This window comes from Protomyctophum bolini (assembly GCF_963924005.1).
Source record: "Protomyctophum bolini genome assembly, chromosome: 17".
Taxonomy (NCBI): Eukaryota; Metazoa; Chordata; class Actinopteri; order Myctophiformes; family Myctophidae; genus Protomyctophum; species Protomyctophum bolini.
The window spans coordinates 10,513,541-10,535,716 of NC_137878.1; the positions used below are offsets into that span (position 1 = coordinate 10,513,541).

A 22,176-nucleotide genomic window follows, 5' to 3' on the forward strand; every position below is an offset into this window, starting at 1 on the left:
CACCACCCTCTTCATAACACCTGGAACGACTGAATGGATAAAGCAGCGCTGGTCAGTCCTTCAAACTACACTTATAACTATTACCCTATTCATATTCTGCATTATTATAATGCTTGCAAGCACTTGCTTATGTGCATTATTTAAAATGGTGAATTAACAACATGCACTCACCTTCACAACAAACAAAATAATGCTTCTCTGTACACAGTCAGTACTTTACTCTATTTTCAAAACAGAGGCACATGGCTTCTTCTAGTGGTGGAAAGTAACTATATGATACTTTTACTTAAGTAAAACAATTGAGTACTTTTTCCTCCACTTCTTCTCAAGAGAACTCACCTTCGTAACAGACAAAAGGAAGCTTCTCTGAACAGTTAGTATTTTTCCAGTTTTCATTCGAAACGGACGCACACGACTTCTTCTCGTGCCTGCCGCCTGGCTGCCATTGACCCCACTTCCTGTATGGCGAGTCGAGCTCGTCAGACCACATCCAGTTTCTCTGCAAGCCGATCCACGCACGTGTTGCACGTGAAGCCTCCAATAAACTGGAGGCTTCATTGTTCTCTTCTTCGTTTCGAATGCTGGTCAGGTCCGTGTATTTCTCCCTGCAGTATTTCTGGCCATCAAACCAGCTCATCCGGGTGTCCACCAGTATGCTTTTGTTAGAAGCTGTTGGACACACAAAGAATAATAGCATGAAAGAAAGTGCATGCAGGTTTACAGAAAAGTGGCCGTAGATTATAAGATACATTTATTTCACTTTATTACCCTCATAGCTCAACATTAGAGAAATGGAAATATCCGCTGGGTAAAACATATCCAGTGATACATACTGGAGTGCTATCCCATTAATTACCTGTGTGGCTTTTTGTTTAGCTTTGTGAATTCATAACATAAGGTTGCGATCTTTTAGATGATCTTAGATCAAATGTGTATAATACAATAATGAAATGAATATGAGAATTGGTTATTATATCAGATTGAGAGGGAAACACAAGTTTAACATAATACAGTTTCGATACATGACAGTTTCAACTCTACTGTGAAAGGTTGTGTCTCACCATTGCTGTAGCATATCACCACGTAAAGTTTTGTGCAGGGAGCGTCTTTCCATTTCTTGCTTTTCTCTATCAGGGCACAAGCCTGCTCATTAGTAACATCTGGGTCACCATCTTTCCAATATCTGAAGTCGGCCTCTCCATCACCATAAAAGTCCTTTAGACACCACTCCCAGCTGCCATGAAGCCCAATCCAGAAGTTTGGACTATGTCCTGTTACGCCTATCACTTCAGCCATGGTATCTTCATTTATAACGGTGGCCAAGTCCTTGAAGTGTTCTCTGCAGTAATGCTGGGCTTCAGTCCACGGCTTCTCCTGGTTCACGTAGTGGTACTTTATGTTGCACGTATCCCGCCATGCTGTTAGGAGACAGAGTGTAATTCTCACATGCTCACATCGCAATACGCTGTGAGCTTGTCCATGTTTTCGGCGTGGAGCTAACCATTATATTTACAATAAATAAAAATGGCCCATTTCAGAATGATTTGGCTAACGCTCCATATCTTTGAAGCAGATAGGAATTTAGCTAACGAATTCTTTTTATATATATTACATCATAAAAATCTATGAGAAGAGGGATGGCACCAGTACTGCTTTTCAAAGCAGTTTGTTACTGCCGGTTTTCCAAGTCCATTCATGAATTTAGATTTCCCCAGAAGTACAGTATATAGAATTTTGGCAGAATGGCAGTGATCTCTGATTGTCTGGTTACGGGAGAATATAGGATTGGGTGATGTTCTCGTTGAACATATACTAACATAGTAGTATTATGGTGTGTGGGCTAAACAGAAGGTATAACATGCATGGTTGTGCTCCTACCACAAAGGCAGTATTTCAGAGGGTAGCCAGAGGTTGCACCCTGAAGTGGAGTCATAGTGGGGATCCGTCCAGAGGTGAAGTGCTTCAGGTAGCAATTATTGTTCCTGGAGAAAGTATAAGAGCTGGCAAATCAAAATGTCAAAGGCTCCTAGACTCCTATAGTAAAGTTCAGTGAATACATTCATCATGTAACCTCTGCCTATATTGGCACGCCCAAAATAGAGACACGGTGGTTAAATTGCTTAGGCTAAACAGACCAGTAAGACGTGTGCACGCATCCACCTGGGTGACGGCAGACTGCTGGGCTGCCTGGCGCTTTGGCATGGGGTCAGATCAACATATGGAATGAATTCTGCACTGGCCATATATGGAGCGTGTCTTCAGTGTACAGGGTTTGATGAGGTCAGATCAACATTATGGAATGTCAAAACAGGTCTGTTTTGACATGTGTGTCTGGAGACGCCGAGACGGTCATATATGGAGACATAATGTCACCAGGCGTGATGTCCCGAGGCGTGATGGACTGATAACCATATATGGAGGCGTGACCGACTGACAGGTTTTTGCAGGTTTTCATAGTAATCTGCGGCCTATGGTCGCAAACAAAAACAGTAAACTGTTTGCCTCATGTTTTAGAAACAATTTAAAATCGTACTATTTCACTATAAATATTGAAAACGCCTGTGCATGACAAATAGTGAATACATGAATGCTTATTGAGTCAACAGTTTATAACTATGTTCTTTGGGAGGCTTGGTACAATATGTCTGGTTTTCTCATGTGTCAGAAACTTGAATTTCCATTACATCATTGGGGGGGAGTACGTAAGTATATATAAGCTCAAGAGGCAGAGCAGCCAACTGGGATTCGGATGCTTCCTGGTTTGGATTCCTGGCTCCTCCTGGCTGCATATGGAAGTGTCCTTGAGCAAGACGCTTCTTAACCCCTAATTGCTTCCGATGAGGCTCCCGCCGTCAGTATGTGAATGCGTGTGTGAATGGGTGACAGTAACACACCTTGAAGAATGGCACTACAGTATATGCACGTAAATGCACCATTTCCATTTGTCATGATTGATCAGGTCTGACTAGGTAAGAAACAGCTAAGAAATGACTAAATCTACAGTAGGCGAATATGTTTTACTGTTATGACTGATTTATAGCAATTTATAGATTTTGAGAACTTGCTTAAAATGGTGGTTAAAACCCTGAACTTACCATAAAGTATAGACATGGCATCTTGGGTTCTGAGCGCATTTTCTCTGGCAACGTTCAAGGTCATAAGATTTCAAAATATCAATGTCAGATCCTTCGAAGTCAAAGTCATGCAAATGGGTATGCCCACACCCTGGACAAATGAAAAACCACACGCACGCACACATTACACATTACTATTACTACAGTTATTGATGCTCTGATTTCAAGGTTTCAAATAGATGCATTATACAGTACTGGTTAGAGAGCTAAATAAAAAACAAGTTAGGCTATTTGTATTACCGTTTAGACCGAGAGAGAGTCCACACAAACAGAGCATACCCATTAGAATCCAATAAGCCTCCATCCAGATTTATGCTGAAGTTCACCTGAAACCTTGTCAAATGCATTCAAGCTCAGCTGTGTTGCTTGGTTCAGAGGCAGATCGAGCAAAGCATTACTTATAGGGCAAACTCTTCCATTAAGGTCTCCCAAACATTTATGCCTCTAGCTGCAGCCCCCTATTGTGAAAAACTAAAAAACAACAACAACAACAACAACAACAACCTGAAAATAGCAAAATTGCCAAGGTCATGATGCGTTGTGAGCAGTGTATAATATACACAACAGGGGTAGGCAACCTTAGGCACGGATGGCACAGTGTGAGAGGATTTTTAAGTGGTGCAACCACTTCATTAACACAATCATTTCCGGGATTCCTTCAAAATAGGAGCTCTGGGGTGCCGGGAAAACATATGGCCGCTTTTACTCTGATCTTTCTTTCTCAAATGCATGCAAATCCTATACATTATAATTCTATATTCATTCAACCTGAACTCTGACTGTAGGTGCATTATTTCTAATGATAATTACAATGTCCTGATGTGAAAGAAAATAGTCTAGAAGAAGAAATACATGTTATATTTATGGACAATCAACATACTGTATGTTGGTTGGAATTGTTCTTATCATGTGGTGTCATAATTCAACATATATGTTGACATGCTGACTATCAAGAAAATAATAACACAGCACTTCATGTCAGAAAGGTTGGCTGATATGCAACACTGCTCACAACGCAGGCACAAACCTTGTAAACATTCTTCACATTTCAATAAAATGTTATAGAAAAGTAGCCCAAATAGACGATCAAATAGGTCACAATGCATTCCACGCATTCTGAACTTGTAGTTCAGCAATTTTTTGTGTTGGACCCAAGTGCAGAACCACACACACATATACATAGGTATATAGGTGTGTGCACGTGCACGTGCGTGCATGTGCTCATGGTCGCTCTTTTAGGCTTGTCTTTGTTGACCTATAGTTGCTTGCAAAATCTGGCAACACAGATTTGACAGATCAGGTGACAGATCTCCATTCCTCCATTGGATGCTGTTTTGTTGTTGCCTGAAGCCTGAGGTCATCACACAAGGTGTCGGTGATGACAGTGTTGATGACAATATAGCTGATACAAGCTCACAGCACAAAGCAATGTGTGGTGAATTTGCAGATCTGCTATTTTCCTATGCATTAAGCATTACTCATGGCTGTTTAATTATGTCGTTACCACAGCAACCAATGCAGATAGGTCAATGTCCTAAAGATCGTACGTGAGAAACAAACAGGATTTGCCATACAGTCTGAGTTATTTGTGCTTCCATATTACCACTTTTAAGTCCTGTTTTCTTTGTTCTGTTTTGTTCACATTTACAGGATCATTTAGTACAATGAACAACATAGCCATTGATAAAAATTAAAAATTAAAAAAGGTTCCTGGACCTTATAATGCAAGAAAATAGTAATTTGATTCAATGTTTACTCTGACCGTTTCAATCTCTTACATTTAATGTCATTAAATGAATCAAATAAATGTAATAAACTTGTATTTAATTGACCCACTACGTGTAGTATTATTTTATATCTCTGAAACATACCTGATAGAGGGTTGTTCTGTCTTACAGTCTGGACTGATGGAGCTTTCATTTGAATTCAAGTTACAGGCTTTCAAGGAGTTGTAAGAGGACATATCCAAAGTAGAATACACAGTATGCAAATACTGCAAATACCCACGCAATCTTGAACCCCATTTCCATTTGAGTAAATGTGAGCGCATACACTCTATTGTAGTTAGTTAGTACACACAAAATAAGATATCACCACAGACTATGACACGTTAGCACATGGACTACTGCTGAATTGTGACAGATGACTATGAAGTATAATCGACTGCATAAATACTCATTACAGTATATTGACTGTTGATAGACCATATAATTTGCAGATATACGCATATCACTCATATCCACTGTCAGTACGTTATACTACATTATGGTGTCCGAATCCCGATCCCGACGACCTTCGCTACGTGTCACTCCCCATCTCTCTCCACATGTCCTGTCGCTCTACTGTCGCAAATCGTGTAGAGCAAATCCACGAGTTCATCGACTTTTCATTTGCATTGTAATCCCCATAGGGGGGAATTTTAGATCGCCTCATATAAGAACTGTGTTTGAAAAATAAACAAATCATCCAGGCCGTTTCCCTCATATGGATATGAAGAACCAACTGACTGAGAGAAAACTCTATCGTTACTGCTACTGAATTATAGTTACATTTTCGCTAGAAACAGACTGTATCATATATGAGTGACTGACTGTCACAAACGATACAGAGACGAGACACCTCCCTGACAATAGAATGTTATTCTCCATAGAGAAATTACTTCCGTAAACCAGGGGAATCGAGGGGATGAGCGAGTGATGTCAGGACTTCTGCACTCTATAGATAAAGGCAGTAGCCCCCCCAAAATAAATCTTATAAAACAAATATACTACATTATATCATTCCTGTCTGTTAACATGTATGATGTTATACCTATATTTATATATGCATTTATAGAATACACACATTATGTTAAAACTTGAGAGTTCATGCACTGAAACCTATTATAAGGATGAGGCCCAGTGCTCTCAGACTACAGGGACCAAAGAACGTAAGGGAGAGAGATGGAGCACACAGGTCATCTTAAAAAACTTTTAATAGGAGAAAAGATAATTATACTGACGTTTGGAGAGAACAGCGTCTTCTTCACACTCTGAATAAGACTCGAGTGCTGTCAAAATGTAAGTAATTGTCTTTGGACCCATTAAAAGCTTCGAAGATGACCGCTGTGCCCCGGATCTCTCCTTTCATGATTCATTCATTCACATCTATATACTCGTAATAATTTATCTACTGTATCCTGTGTGTTTCAGGTTGCTTTTGCTATATATACGACACCTGAATTTCCCTGCAGGGATCAATATAACGTCGTTCCAGGCACGCACGCGCACACGCACACGAGGAGACACGCACTCTCGGGAGCCTGATGACCGCCGTGCTCTGGCCCGGGAGCGGTCGGTCGGTCGGGAGAGCAGATGAGAGCCCTCTGCAAGACACTGACAGGGTTAAATCAGCGCTCCAGCCATGCAGATGAGCCGTATTTCACACTCAAGGAGTGTCCTACTCGGGGGGGGGGGCTATTAATCTCCAGCAGACAAAGCCCTCTGGCCTGGAGTATATAGCCACAGGCAGACCTGAGACCTGCGTTGTCAGGTCTAGCTGTGCTGACCCACATGGAGGCGTATAGTCCTCTATCAGATTCAGGACCCATGCAAGTGCATGGCAGAATAGAGCCCAGGAGAGAAGGGACCTGGGGCTCTCTATAGTCTTGGGAAATTCTGATATAGCTCAAAGGTCGTGGCCGAATCACTAAGTGTCAATTGTCAACTGTTCTAAGGCCAGTTAGCGATATTCATGGTATCAAATTATAGCTCAACGGTTACTGCAGCCACTGCGGTGCACGTCCTGCGATGTTGATAAATAGTGTATTATCAGGCTGTCTTTAGAGAGCCTCATCAGATATAGCATCGCAGTTTGGTTTTCACAAGCTGCGACTCACAATTAAAGTCCAAACTGTTCCAACTGATGCAGACTGCATGGTAGATTACAGGGGTGAATACACCTCCCATCCATTGTCTTGACTACTTATGAACAGGCTGCCCTGATGCAAGCCAGGCAACATAATATTTATTGAGCCAATCCCATGTTCTACATGCTGAGGACCAGTTAATGCCCCTGGGAGGATCGGTACCGCAGCTGGAAATGAAGTCAATAAAACTTTTGCACAAAATAATAAATAAATACTGCCAGAAAATGAAAGAATGAGGCCACAATGGACACCCGTGGCCCGTCGTTTTATATTAATAGGATTTTGAGGATCTTTGCTTTTATTGATGTCTGCTTTTATTTGCCTTTGGAAGCCTTCTTTTATGACTGCAAAGTTGACCTTGACCTTGAAAGAAAAGACTGTTCTGATTGTTTGTAGTAACGGTCCGTGCTGTATTCTACAACAGTGCACCCCAAACAGTATCTCTGAGAAAGTGCATGGATATGGGTCCAGCTGGGTAAAGGTTTACACTTAAGATCTTTATTGGGAATAATCTTTACATACTGCATGGGAGCATGAACAATAAACTATTTATATACAAATTAATTAGCCTCATTCAAGGTTGATGTTTGCAGTGAGAAATCTACCTTGTTTTGACTAAAACTGTGTCACTTTATTCATGTTCTTTGTGGATGCATAATCGACACAAACACAGTTATTATATATTTTGGGATAAATAATTGCACCAGGTCTGTACAGTATGTTAACATGGAGGATTTTACTTAAAGGATGAAATTCCCTATCTTAATATGGTCCTTAGTTGATAACATTGTTGTCTATACTCACTCTGTGTCTCATAGGAGGGGTGTGGACAGTACAGAAACCTGCCTACCAGTGACATCATTTTTTTCAATCTTTACCAAAAGAATGGTGTGCGGGCCGGGCCCTACCTCCTTCCATTTTATTTTTGCATCCCATTTTTTCACCCAGTGTCAATTATCTAATCATTAGATAATTACTTGCGCAAGCAGAGCGCAATGGATGGGAGATACATGACTAATGTAATCCTAGGCGCTACACTTCCTCTGCCAACCTGTGTTTCGACTGCCCCCCTCCCCCTCATACAACATGCACAAATGTTGTGTCAAACCATGTGACTCCCATTGGAAATGCATTGGGGCAAGATGTATCACACCCTTTGTATACAACAAGCATACATCAGTCTGTTGTGAAGGTGTGAGTGAGGCCTAAACATTCTAACACTGTAAGTGAGGAATGTGAAACAGAGCAAGCCACCATTCACTAGGTTGACAGTAGAGGCACTACCACGCCTGTACTGTCCTCTGCAGCCAGACACACGTACGGGGGCTGCAGTGCAAAAGGCCACAGAGGAACAGACAGAGACAGAGGCATTGTGTGTGTGTGTGTGTGTGTGTGTGTGTGTGTGTGTGTGTGTGTGTGTGTGTGTGTGTGTGTGTGTGTGTGTGTGTGTGTGTGTTTTTTTCTACTGAGCCTTCCAATCTGACATAGTGTCTTCATCATCCAGGGGAACCCGGGACATTGTCCTTGCGATCCATTGTAATTTATGGCCCGGTGTGATAATCTACTGCAAAAACAACTGACAGAGTCTAAATCACAAACACTTCTCAAAGCTGCACTGTTGTAAATCATCTCTCTCCAAATGCATTGAGTGTGTGTGCACGCACGCGTGTGCGTGTGTGTGTGTGCATGCATTTGAGTGTGCCGTGCGTGTGTGTGTGAGTGCGCACGTGCGAGTATGTGCATGTCGCGAGCGTGGACGTGGCGCGTGCATGTGTGCAAATAGTGTGCAAATAGGGACTCGGAGAGCTCAGCCATTTGTACCACAATTATCATATAGATATCATATTGCTGCGCATGATATGGTCTCTGCAGCTCTGAGACAGGTTGTAATGATATCACCATATTCATATTGTCGGGCCGAATTTCTTTCACAGCATATTTCATCCTTCTGTCACATACACTACATGTAGAAAACTAATTTTCAGATCTACGAGCCATTGCCATTGGTGCTATTTAAAAAGTGTGGATTATAATATAAATATTGAACCCATGAAATGTTCTTTTCTCCATTTCCTGAAAATTGTTTTGGACATTCGGGGACATGGGTTTCCACCCCCGACAGCAACAACAACAACAACAATGCTTGGAGAAGGCATAGCAAATAAAAACACTGCATGCATAGCATCATTGAAATCCAGATACCATGTCGCATTATCACTCTGTGTACCCTAACCCCCACAACACACCACAACCACCACAAACTTCCTCACGCTGCCAGTGGACTCCAGTCCCCCCCCCCCCCTCCACACACACACACACAGACACACACACACACACACACACACCACCACCACCACCACCACCAGCACATCTCTAACAGATGGAGGTGTCAGTAGATTTCCAGTGAAGCACAAAGCCAGGAGGGGTGGAGACGACGCTGGGCTCATTTGCATTCTCCGGGCCGAGGAGCTGTCTGCGTGTGTGTTGGGTCACAGAAGGTGCACTTGCTGACCCGCATGGCTGGTTTTCCGTCTGTGGCGGCCCGCGGGGTCAAGGGCAGACCAGCGGTGACGACGGTGGCATGAGGAGTTCTGTTTTTGCTTTACCAATTATGTTAACCTCTGGACACACAGAGAGAAGCAACTGTCTTGTGACTTTTCTGCTGAAAATACATACTGTATAGCCGTGGTGGTGGATCTGGCTGAAAATGCTGTTTAATATGGAAGCATGTGACATTATGGTCTTCTGGTGTATCTCTCCTCCACCTAGCTAGCCAAACGAACAGTCATTGTGCCATCCTGCCATCCCTATACTATAGCCCCAATACATGAACCCTCTTTCATAGTCACTTATTGTTTTCTCTTTCCAGCTTGATCCAAAATCGAGGTCAAAGCTGTGCCTGCTCAGCATTTTTATAGAGACAGACACAGAGCACGGTGGGATGTTAATTGCTTAATTGTATCATGCAGTACACCTGAATATATAGAAACACATTAATTAGTTATGTTTCTATATACACTCATTATCTGGGTTTTTCTTTCATTTGCACCCATCTGTTTATGTAAAGAGAGAGGGGAGAGAGACACCAATGGGGGGGGGGGGGGAGAGAGAGAGATTACCCCCCCTCCAACACACACACCCACGCACGCACACACGCACGTGCGCACGCGGTGTGTGTGTGTGTGTGTGTGTGTCACTCTATCACACGCACAATGTGTGCTGTAAAGAAATGTAGGCTAATAACCGCGTGCTGCTCAGTTGATGAAGCAGATGGTTCATTAGAGAATCACAAGTATTCTGATAAGTCCTCCACTTGTCAGGAGCTGATCTTAAACTCAAGTTTCTACATTTGGTATGATTTGCGCTCGTATAGCGAGTGTGTGACTGCAGCTTGATTTGAGACGATAAGCGCGAGATCAAAGAAACGCACACATCGTGTTTGGAGAAAGGTCAAATTTGTCAAAGTGTTGGTTGCTAAGCCACAGCGATGGTATGAGGACACGTGTGTGTGTGTGTGTGTGTGTGTGTGTGTGTGTGTGTGTGTGTGTGTGTGTGTGTGTGCGTGTCCGTGCATGCATGCTTAGACTAGGCCTACGTTCGTGTATGTTTTTTTTAACCATATATAGCTTTTGTACCTTCTGTTGCTTGCGTGGCGTTGTGCTGTCTACAGGGCAGCATATCCTCCCCACAGGATTCATGGCTAATACTACCAGCTCACAATGCATCACATGTGATCAGATCTGCTGTCTTTAAGGACTGTATAAATCAGGCTTTACAGTTCTCTGCGTAGGTAGGAGATGTCTCACTAGTCACTATAGGGTCAACTTCAATATCTTCAATATCATCTTCAATATCTCTCTCTCTGTCTCACACTCTCCTTTTCTCTCTCTCTATTCTGTATCCACTTGCTTTTCTCTCCTTCTGTTTTGGTTTCCATGGTAACACCTTTTGGAGAAGCTGTGAGACCACCTTCAAGGTGGTCTCACAGCACACTGAGCACAGCACAGCAAGGTGGCACCTTGGATGACAAATAATTAGTTTGGTTGTGCAGGATATATGCCAGCCCAGTGCGCCCCCACACTGAGTCTCGCCCTACACTGGGTTCCACTGGTCTGCGCCCCCACACTGAGTCTCGCCCTACACTGGGTTCCAGTGGCCCCCTCCCTGAGTCTCGCCCTACACTGGGTTCCTCATCCCGTTCCACATTCATCGTGTCCAGCGCAGTGATAGTTCATTACGACAAGGAAGGCATGTGGTGTCCAGTTCTGTAATGGGTAAATGATAAATCTGTGATTTGGGTTCTATATGTGATGTATCATTATGTATCTATTTGGTATGTGGCATATATGGCATACAATTGAAGTTATGTTGTCATGTAATATGTCTTTATCTTGTGCTCTGCTCTGGAGGGGGGGTTAACTTTGATATCAGATTCTGTGTCTTGTTGTAATCTGTAATAGCAGAGCAGAGCCGAGCCACGCCGCCAAACTAAATGCAATATCTTTGCAATAAATGATAATGGTCAATCCTGAGCTGAAGAGACTAAATTAAATTATAATTGAATTATTCATTAAACTTAAGTAGAGGTGTGGTCTCTTACTAGAGAACTGAATATTTGTTACTAGAGAACTGAATATTTGTTACTAGAGAACTGAATATTTATAACTATATCTAAATATTTGTTGAAAGTCCTGATGCATACAGGAAAAGGGCACACATGCGCTGCTGTAAATGGACCGCTCACTCCGGTAGCTTGTGTTGACATGCTATGTGATGTATGACGCTGCAAAGTTTTGTTGCCTCAGCATGCATTGGCTACTCCCCTTAAGTCTAAGTGACTATACCCTTAGGCAGGGGTGCCCACACTTTCTTGACTTAAAAACACTCTAATTGTGGACACGACCCCTTAATCAGCCATCCCCACGCCTTTGTCATGACATCTCATTCTCATATCATAAACGTGTTTGTACCATCCACCTGACTGTCCTCCAGTGTTGGTGTCCACAGCATGCCGGTTTTAAATAGCGTGACAGTGCTATAGTAGGCTGCACTTATGTGTCTCATGTCTGTTCTGGGGGAGAGGGGTGAAGAAACAGCTTCAATTCATTTTCAATGGAAGTCACATGGTTTGAAGAGACAGCCAGATTGTCTGATGGCTGTGTTCTGCCCCCCTCCCCCCCATGAAAATGAATTGAAGCGGTTTCTTCACCCCTCTAATCACTGTCATTGCACCATGGTAGCAGGCAATGAAAATTGGCAACATAGGGCAGGCGATTCAGGAGAAAGTCTGAGTCAAATATAACCATGGGCTTTATCCTATGCTAACCAGAACATCATGGAAACGCTACTGCGAAATCAAGTCACGCTCACAGTCACGGCCACCCAAGTCACGGCCACCCAAAATCAATGGATTGTATTTTAAATAGCCAAATACTAGGAAATTGAATAAAGGGTGGCTTTAGACCATGTTTGTGTATTCCGGACTCAGACCCCGAGACTGATTTCCATTTTAAGGAAATGAGCTTTTACGTTCAGTCCATTAATATGATAATATCACCCACAAAAGCACTATTATAACGATTCTCATGCATAGAAAGTAATTGACCATTTACACAGAATCCGTTCCGAAAAGTAATGTATTCAAATTGATTGAATACATCCGCTGTCGGCAGACAGTTGAAAGTTGCTTCTAATAATACACTGATGCTCTGTGGGCTTCGGTGCCGTCGCTGTCAATTATTTAATAAAGGAAAACGGCTCAAAGGCTGACGGAATTAACCCATTCTGACCTGAGATCAGATTCATACGAGGTTTCCACTGGACACACACTGGTCTGATGAACCCATTCTGACCTGAGATCAGATTTAAAAAAATGTCAGTCGTTCTTCGATTTTTCAAAAATAGCAGACCTACAAGCTCGTATCGCGCCACTCGGTGGCGCGATATGAGCTTGTAGATCTGCTATTTTTCAATAGGTAAAGCATAACATGATGCTAACACCAAAATGGGTGCCCGGTCAGAATGGGTTAAGAAACAGACCCATATTCACCAAAAAAAAAAAAGAAAAGTTTTGATGGATACACAAAAAACTCCTAACTACTTTTCCTGCAGTCCTCGCTAAGGCCATAATTCAAATCAATTCAATTAAACTGTGTTTGTTTGCAGAGCCACATAGGAAACAGCCGCCATCAGAATCATGAGTGTGTTGTTTGTTTGCCTCTGCCATCTCTCTCCTCATCCGTGTGAGCTCTTCAAAGCCACGACCCCTCGTACATGACCAGTGTGAATGAATGTGTCCCGTCACTCCACTGATTCCATTATCTCCCAGAGCAAGGCCACGGGCCTTGCAGGCAACTTCCAAACTGAGACAGACGCATAGAGCAACATCTACAGTAACATGAAAACTTCTCATCCCAACGTGAAATATTCATCACTAAAGAATAAAGATCCTACCCGTCGGAGCCTTAAATTAGATTGCTGCCGTGAAAGCAAATCACATAATTGGGCCCAAAGTTTATAGAATTCTGATCCATCACTACGAATTTGCCTACAATGGAGATACTGGCAACTGTTTTTTTGTTGATTGTGTTTGTTTTGTTTGTTAAGTTTGGTTTTTAATATTGGTGATTTTCATATAACTATGGCGATGCCCGTTGGGAACAAATGGACTAAATTTGACTGAAGGGCTGCCATTGGATTTTTTTTTAATTTTCGTTTTTTGTCATAATGAAAGCAGGGAATCATATAATAGTTTCAAATTGACATATTGGTTGTTCAGTTTGACCCACCCACCAGTTTTGGAGATTTATAGAGTAATGTCTTGCAGAAAACAGCGAGTTGAGAAAACAGTCTGCCTGTGCTATTAACTCATTTTGGATAAAAGAAAAAAAGTGTTTCTCCTCTGGTGAAAAGCTGGAGTTTGCACGATCACAGGCTCTCCAGTCAAATCTGGTCACAAATGCCCCTACATTTATGCAATACCAGTGGTCTGAGTACTTTACTATAATTCACAGAATCTGTACAAATGAGTACAGAGGAGGACCCAAAAGCAGGCAGAACCAGTTAACTTAAAGTGTAAAGGCTAAAGGCAGGACAATTTTCAGAGGACAGAGTCACTCAACAGAGCAACAAGAAGAACACAACGCAAATACAGGGCTTAAGTAGACCTAGCTGATAACAGGGCACATGTGAACTCAATTGACAATCAACACGGGGGGCGTGTAAGCTAGGACAAAGGTGGAAACACTGACAAATAGACAAGCCAGGTACAGAACTATACAGGGGCAGACAGGAAGGCACAGAACATATACACAACAGCAGGGCAACAACAGAGAAACAGATAATACAGATCTAAATACAAAATAAAACATACTGGACCACAGAAACAGTTATAAGTACAAAATCGGACAGTCAAAGACTGTGACATCTGTGTGTGTGTGTGTGTGTGTGTGTGTGTGTGTGTGTGTGTGTGTGTGTGTGTGTGTGTGTGTGTGCGTGCGTGCGTTGCGTGCGTGCGGCACTAGAGGTCTTGGGTTGAAGGGCGGGGGGGGGTGGGGGGAGGATCAGGGTCCCTGATGGGTTTCTGTCCTACTGGAATAATGAGTCATGACTCTTGAGACGTGACCCCTGATGCCCTTGCAACTGTGCCCGGGTGAACCGTGGCCATGGGGCTGGCCCGCCGACCTCCTGACCTCCGTAAACCCACTGCTAACAACAGCAGCGGCGTCCCTGCGGGTATAGCACAAATGAATACACAAGGCTGTGGTGGCTGCTGTGTGGACAAGAGGTCCTCAGAGCGCAACGTGTATATATACTTCAGTGGAGTGGTGTAAGAAGACAACGACTCCATGGAATACAATTGGCAAAAAGTACAGAGGTAAAGTCAATAATGCTAAAAGGATAACGTCCTGAGGGCTTGTTTCCATTGTGGTCCTGTATAGCAAATAGTTAAAGTAAAACGGATAGTCCGGCAGCCGGAAATTTGGTATAGTCATTTTATTGGCCTAAAATATTGTCTGTATACATACATTCGTGAATCCACTCACTGACCGACTGTCACTATTGGGCAATTTTTATATAGGGGTTTCTTGTTGTGACCCTATCATTAACATCCTAAGATAAATAAATGTTAAATGTTTTGCTTTAAGTAGCATGTGACAAATGTCAAACTGGGGTTTTTTTCATGATTCTGAATGCATTCCAAGCATTAGTTTTGCACAAAAAACACTCCTTGGGCTAAAAACAACCATAGCCACTTGCCCGAATGTGCCCAAAATGTGCTGACCTCATCACATTTGTATTACTTAACGCAAAAGGGAAGTATGACATTTTTGAACATTGTCTCCTGCCATAGGATGTTAATGTTAAGGTCACAAGAAACCTCTACCAAGAAACCTGCTAAAGAATAGCCCAATACCGACAGCCGGTCAGCAAGTGTATATAGTGTATAGTATATAGTATGTATATTTTAGGCCAATAAAAAAAAACATATACCAAATTTCCCACGGGTCCACCTCGGCTGCCGGACTTTGATAGGAGAACGAGAGAATAAGAGAGAGAGAGACAGAGGTATTGAAAGATACAGCAGGGTGAAAACTAAAAAGACACCACATACTGTAACAAAGACACGCCATCAATAATGAACATACAGCAGCACAGTATACACACACCCTCTACGAAGACCTGCAGGACAACAACATGACAAGAATACACACAGTAACCATATGTCAGACAGTGTCCTTACAGGCTTCCAGTAGTGTATAGGTTACTGTTGTACTTCAGAACTCATTAGTCTATGTTGACCGGGCGTGCAGAGCGACCATTGTGTGCCTGTGTTGTACATGATCGTGGCACTGGCACAACATACAGACCAAGTATAATAGGAATTCCTCTTGGGGTAGATGTATCTATCGTTTCCCCTCCTGCTCAGTTTCCACACAATGTCCATGTGTGTGTGTGTGTGTGTGTGTGTGTGTGTGTGTGTGTGTGTGTGTGTGTGTGTGTGTGTGTGTGTGTGTGTGTGTGTGTGTGTGTGTGTGTGTGTGTGTGTGTATGGGAGGGGGGTTGAGGCCATCGTTTCTCCACAAGAACCCGGTTAAGTCCCCATTTACTTAACCGATTACCTCACAAAGGTGAGCATCTCTCACAGCCACAACACTAGAGGGAGTATAAATAATGATCTGGTGCCAGTGCCACCCACATATAGAACAAATATGGGTAAATTGAAAATTCACTTTCCACAGCACTGGAATGCCCTTTCCCCTTCCCTCAAAACAAACAAATCACTGGCTTACTTTAAAACCGGTCTGAAAAATCACCTATCAATGTCAGCGGGTCAAAAGGAGAGAAGATGACTGCCCAACCTCCCTATATACCCCCCTCCGAGTGATTTATTTGTATTTAGATTTTTTGGTACACTTGTAAATAGTTTTCATGTTTTTTGAGGTATCTCGATTACTGTCATCATTGTGTTGTGAATGAATGCATGGGACCCGAATGGAAACAAGACCGCAAGGTCTTTTTTCGGTGCTATCCTTTTGGATAAATGTGCTTTGACTGTACCATGTACTAAAATAATCAATCAATCAAATACCTACCCAGATTTTCACAGGTGAGCTCAGAAACGCAGCGAGTCTTTAAATGATCCTATTTTGCACATATATCCAATGTTTTGCTGAAAAATATATCTTCCCTTTTGCATATCGATCGAGTTGATTCGATCTAACATTCCCACAAGGTCGGAAACAAAACCCACAGGCCGAATCTGTTCCTAATTCTCCACGGTACGTCACCACTCAATCACAGTTTAACCATGCCTGAGCAAGCTCTCTCATTCTATCCACTGTCTGTTTCCAATGTCAGTTTCCCCCGAACCTCTCTCCAGAGGGGAGTGAGATTGAAGGACTCGCCACGGCAGACTAAAGCAAACGCTGACACAAAACAACGACGAATCAACAACACAAATCGGGCACTAGCCGTTCAGATGAATACAAACACAGGCCTGACTCTATATAGCTGTTTGTTTGCCGAGTCTGTTAAGGAAAGAGGGGTGAATTCCCCGTTGGACAATATTTGCATGTGTGAGAGTTTTTGTCTGCCTTCCGGCCTGTCTACTGCTGTGTGTCTGTATGTGAGTGCATCTGTGCAATTCTGAATTTATTATCTCCCTTTATGTTCTGGCATTAGGCATCGCTCTGCACACATGAGGTCTGCAAGTCCGCCAGGCACTAATAGGCCCCAACGCCGTTGGCTTAGCATCAGGCTGGGGCCAATTTATTTTGTTTATAGATCGGGCTTGGGTCGGGATGGGTCTCATTGAGCTTCTCTCCTTTCACTGACAATGAACATAGAAAATAGTCTCGTCTCTGAAACATGGTGAGTTGGGAGTGGAAATGTGTAGGTGGAGGTAACTAAATAAACAACCATACAATGCAACACGCATGCCTGCACAGTTCAATCGATATGTTTGTATTTGTTGAGTGTTTGAAACATCATTCTTCGCAGTTCACATCAAAGAAAAGTCGACCAGAATCTGTCAATGTTTGCTGTTGGATCACGTATATTGGCTTTAATCTCCACTATAGAGCGGTGCCCGTGTTGTGATGTCAGAACATCACAAGATACATGGGGGGTGATCAGGTCCAGAGGCCTTTATGCTGGTTCTGGACATCCGGAAAAGCATGCATGCCGTTTTTTGCGCCTTGTTACAGTACGTGCCATGTTGGGACTCGGTATATTGGAGCATTTTTGGTGGTATACAGTATGTGGCACATGTACTATTATGTTTAATAAAAGTTGCGCAGCTGCACACATCAAAGAAACACAGTGAGAGAGATTTTAAATTAATTTGGTGTCGGGTCTCAGGTAACGCTCAGACAGATTAATTGCAGGTCATTGTCAGGTTGGAGTGGGAACGAGCTTGAACACCCCGAGATCAGGGCCATGCAGGTTATTATAGGGGCTTTGGTTTTGGGCTCGTGCAGGGGTCTACCGCACTGTCCGCACATTCTAATAAGAGACCACTGCGGAGTGGTCTCTTATTTGGTTCGTCTCTAGTAATTTGGTTCGTCAACCTATAGGTTAAACAAATTGTATTGAACAAAATGAACGTGGATTGGTTGACGAACCAAAGAGACTCATGGTGGGGTTGTATAGTCTCGGGGCGGGAGCATCTAACGAGAGGAGGAGACGGGGGAGATTGGGGGGGAGGAAGAGGGAACGACTAGTTGAGGGAGGAGGCGAGGAAGAGACAGTGTGAGCATGCGGACGGCCGCTGACAGACGGAGGCCCGACCAAATGCATGATGTGTATAGAGGCTAAGATGGAGGCTTTAGTACTCTTGGATTTGCTGGTGTTAGCTCAGCTGGTGCTGTAGATGAGCTTGATGGGTAGAATCTATATTTCTGTTCTGAACCTTGATCTGCATTGTGAACTGCAGGGATGTTCGGTCGGTTTGCACAGAATGTGTTTGAAGTCTGTTAACTTGCTTCTATACGACTGAGGTGTCACTGGCGCACGCACACACACACACACGCACGCATGCACACACGCACACACTGTACACACACACTGTACACACACTCACAGTATTGAATTCAGAGGCAATTTAGAATTACGCTAATGTCAAGTCCCTCATTTCTCTCACTCACGCTGACAACATTACACTCATCATCATACACCCTTCACACTAAACTACACACACTAAACCACACACCCTTAACACACAGACAAATGAACACTGCACATGAAATGATCAAACAAGACCTTCTCATATACTCATAGCTGTGAACAGCCTTGACAACCGCTCCTTACATGCGTGTGTCTCTGTGTGTGTGTGTGTGTGTGTGTGTGTGTGTGTGTGTGTGTGTGTGTGTGTGTGTGTGCAGATGACTTTGAGCCGAGGTATACAGACCTGTTTTAGGGAACTGGGGAGTTTAGTATAAAAGGTCACAGAGCACAGTGGTTTGGCATAGTGGCATATTTCATTTATGGGCTCACTGGGGCATATACAGCACGCTATGGGGCTGTGCTGCCGGCCAGATTAAACGGTAACTCTGGGGTTTGTACTGAAAAAGCTTACCGTGTTCCATTAGTGAAGAAAAAGTAAAACCTTCAGTGGAACCCACAAGTAAATTAATTAATGAAGTCGCCGTGGTTGATTTCACCAGCAGATCACATCTCATTATGTAAATATATAGCTGCAAACAGCTGCAAAGTGCAGGGGAAGGTTACAAGAAGTGAATGAAAAAGGAAGAAGATAAAGACTTTCTGAATTAGTTAATGAAGATTAATGAATAACAAACTAGAAACGTGCAATTTTGGGGAAATTGCAAGTCTGGTTGCCTTGATCACACCGACACAACACCATGCATCGGTGACCCAAGGAATACGTCGTGAGGTCGAGCAACGTGCGATAAAACATTGTCGCTGTTTGGATTCTGTGTTCGTGTTAGATTCTGTGTCCTTGCGCCACTTCGTGCTGCGCTGCAAGCTTCTGCAAGCTGCAAGCTTCTGCAAGCAATCTGCTGTTTTTGAACATTTTTGAAAAATCTTGAAAGTGTGCATGAGAACTACTGATTTAGAAGGCATTTGTAGAATCGGCCTCAGGTCTTAATGGGTTATAATACATTATAGGTCCGCAAAACAGTTAGCAGTTAAGAAATAGCACAAACATCACATGCTGTTTAATAGATTAAATCTTTATATGCATTGGTTTAAACACAGTCATTATATATGAAGGTTAAGTGAGTTCAATTGTACGAAATGACCTCCACAAGAATTTGAAAAACATGCATAAATTGCCATATGGTTGGAAAGTTTGGACTTGACACCCTGGGACTCGAACCAGGGACCTTTGTACGCGGCACAGTCAGTACAGCAAGTTCACCTGCTCAGGGACTACAAAGGGGAAAAACATCATTGCAAAATGTCTCTGTTCATTAATTTTGACAAAGAGTGCAGCCTATGTGTTCCAGCATACGTCTGAATATTTATAGGGTGATTGAGTGCCCCGAAAGTCACAATTCCAACTACACACTGCTCCTTAGTTTATTATTTAAAATATGTCATGTTTCTTTCACCTTTAGCGTTGCTCAATACTGTCTGACAGTCGACCTTTACTCGGAGAATGAGAAAGGCCTGGAACTGGAACGAACGCACGCACGCACGCACGCCCGCACACACGCACGCACGCACGACCGACCGACCGACCGACCGCACGCACGACCGCACACACACACACACACACACGCACACACACACACACACACACACACACACACACACACACACACAGAGAGAGAGAGAGAGAGAGACACACGCACGTAACGAGAAGCGGTTGGACTGTTCACAGCTATGAGTATGTGAGAAGGTCATTGCCTTGGGCAGTCAATAATGGTGGTGAGCTTTTGTACTAGCCAGTATAGTTACTAGCTCACATTGTTGCCAGTTTACATTTTTTTCCCGGGTCTGGTTTGGCACCTCCAAGAGGCGCATGCACATTGCACACACACGTACGCACGCAAGCACACACACCACACACTACACACGCACGTCGCACGCACCCCTTGTTCATTTCATACTGTAAAGATTTAACTGTGAGTTAAACACAGGCTTTTACCTGGGATGAGCCATCTTTTGACCTCAGTTTTTCCACGATTGTTAACACACAAAAATGTTAAACTTGGCACAATTTGCACAACCTTCACTTCATGTACCTAATCGCTCGACACAATTTGCACTACATCACACTTCCTTATCATTATAGACTCTGACTTTCCTTCTTTACACTGTGACATCAATTACACATTACATTGTTGTCCAAACTCTACACATAATGTTCAGTTGTTGCACACACTTCTCACATCATCAACCAGTTTGAGCAGGCTGGTTTACAGTAACAAAATAAAACAATGAATAAAACATTTTTTCGGCTGCATATTTTTGTGTGCTGTTTTATGTTTGACTATGCAAATGTAGGCCGACACGGAGTCATTTTACAAAAGGAGAAATTCTCCAGAGTCATTGTCATTCATGCGTGTTCCATTTCTATGACTGTGTTTTCAATTTTTCCCTTAATTGTGCTGTAAATGCTTGGTAGTGTGCACGCAGCAAATGCTTAGTTGTGTGTACTCAATGAATGATGTGTGTGTCATTTGAAAATATGTCTGTGTGTACCAAATGAAAGCACGAGTTCCATTTTGGGAACAGTTAAGATATTTGAGGGCAAAGAGTCATCATGGAAAAGGAGTGTCAGGGTTAAGCATTTTGTGTGTGAGGTTTTCAGTTTTGTGTGCATGTGTTCATGCCTTTAGGTTGTGAAAAGCGTGTGTTAACAAACTGTAATGCAATTCACACATGCAATGCAGTCTCACACACCCTATTTGTAAAAGGAAAGTCCTCAGTGTATGGACCTGGTTTAATTAGTTCTGACCAGCGACACTCCTTTTTCCAATGGTGGAAAGTAGTAACAAAGTATACATTTGCTCAAGTACAGGCTACTTTTGAGGTGGCTATAGCTGGCAACCCACCTGAAAATATCGTCTCAGTATAGCGAGCTGGAGAGACGAGCCTTGTTATGAAGGAGAAAAAAATAAGCTACTGTACCAGTATGATTAATATCAGAATCTAGACCTTTACCATTTTAACAAAAGAAAACGTAACCTAAAACTCTCACTTTTATACAAATCATGTTTATAACATGATACGTATCATGTTCCAATGATGATGCCTTATCCCATTATAACGTGATCAAGTCATATAGCGTGATGCATGTCTCGGTAAAACCAGATTATTACCTAATTACCCGTATTATACTATACTCTACCATTTAAGAACAATCTGTGGACTTCTTCCACCACTGCTTGGTTTATACATTTGTACACCTGAGAGCTGCCCGTGATAAGTGCAGCCTTCTAATGTTGTTTACAAAGCAGCTCCACTGGAGCAGGGGGGGGGGGTTAAGTGTCTTGCTCAAGGGCAACATTTGGTAAGGGAGGGAGAGAGATCATTTCTCATTAATTTTCCCTGCTGCAGGTTTTCCCCATCTGGTCTGGGAGGATTTGAACCTCCTTGGTCACAAATTCGCTTCTGTGACTTCTAGGCACGTTGTAGCATGCACTTAATGCCTATAATGCT

At 42.9% G+C, this 22,176-nt stretch overlaps 1 protein-coding gene across 1 annotated transcript; it reads right to left on the reverse strand.

Annotated features, from left to right (window-relative positions):
• Positions 1 to 479: 479 nt before the first annotated feature.
• On the reverse strand, positions 480 to 3,380 carry LOC308331593 (snaclec coagulation factor X-activating enzyme light chain 1-like; the record flags this gene model as incomplete). Its single annotated transcript, XM_080787077.1, has 6 exons — positions 3,375 to 3,380; positions 3,096 to 3,225; positions 1,879 to 1,982; positions 1,062 to 1,418; positions 536 to 669; positions 480 to 497 (listed from the first exon to the last, which is right to left on the reverse strand). Exons 3-6 carry the CDS (start codon positions 1,931 to 1,933, stop codon positions 480 to 482), a joined length of 564 nt encoding a protein of 187 aa, XP_080643203.1. The 5' UTR covers positions 1,934 to 1,982; positions 3,096 to 3,225; positions 3,375 to 3,380.
• Positions 3,381 to 22,176: the final 18,796 nt, after the last annotated feature.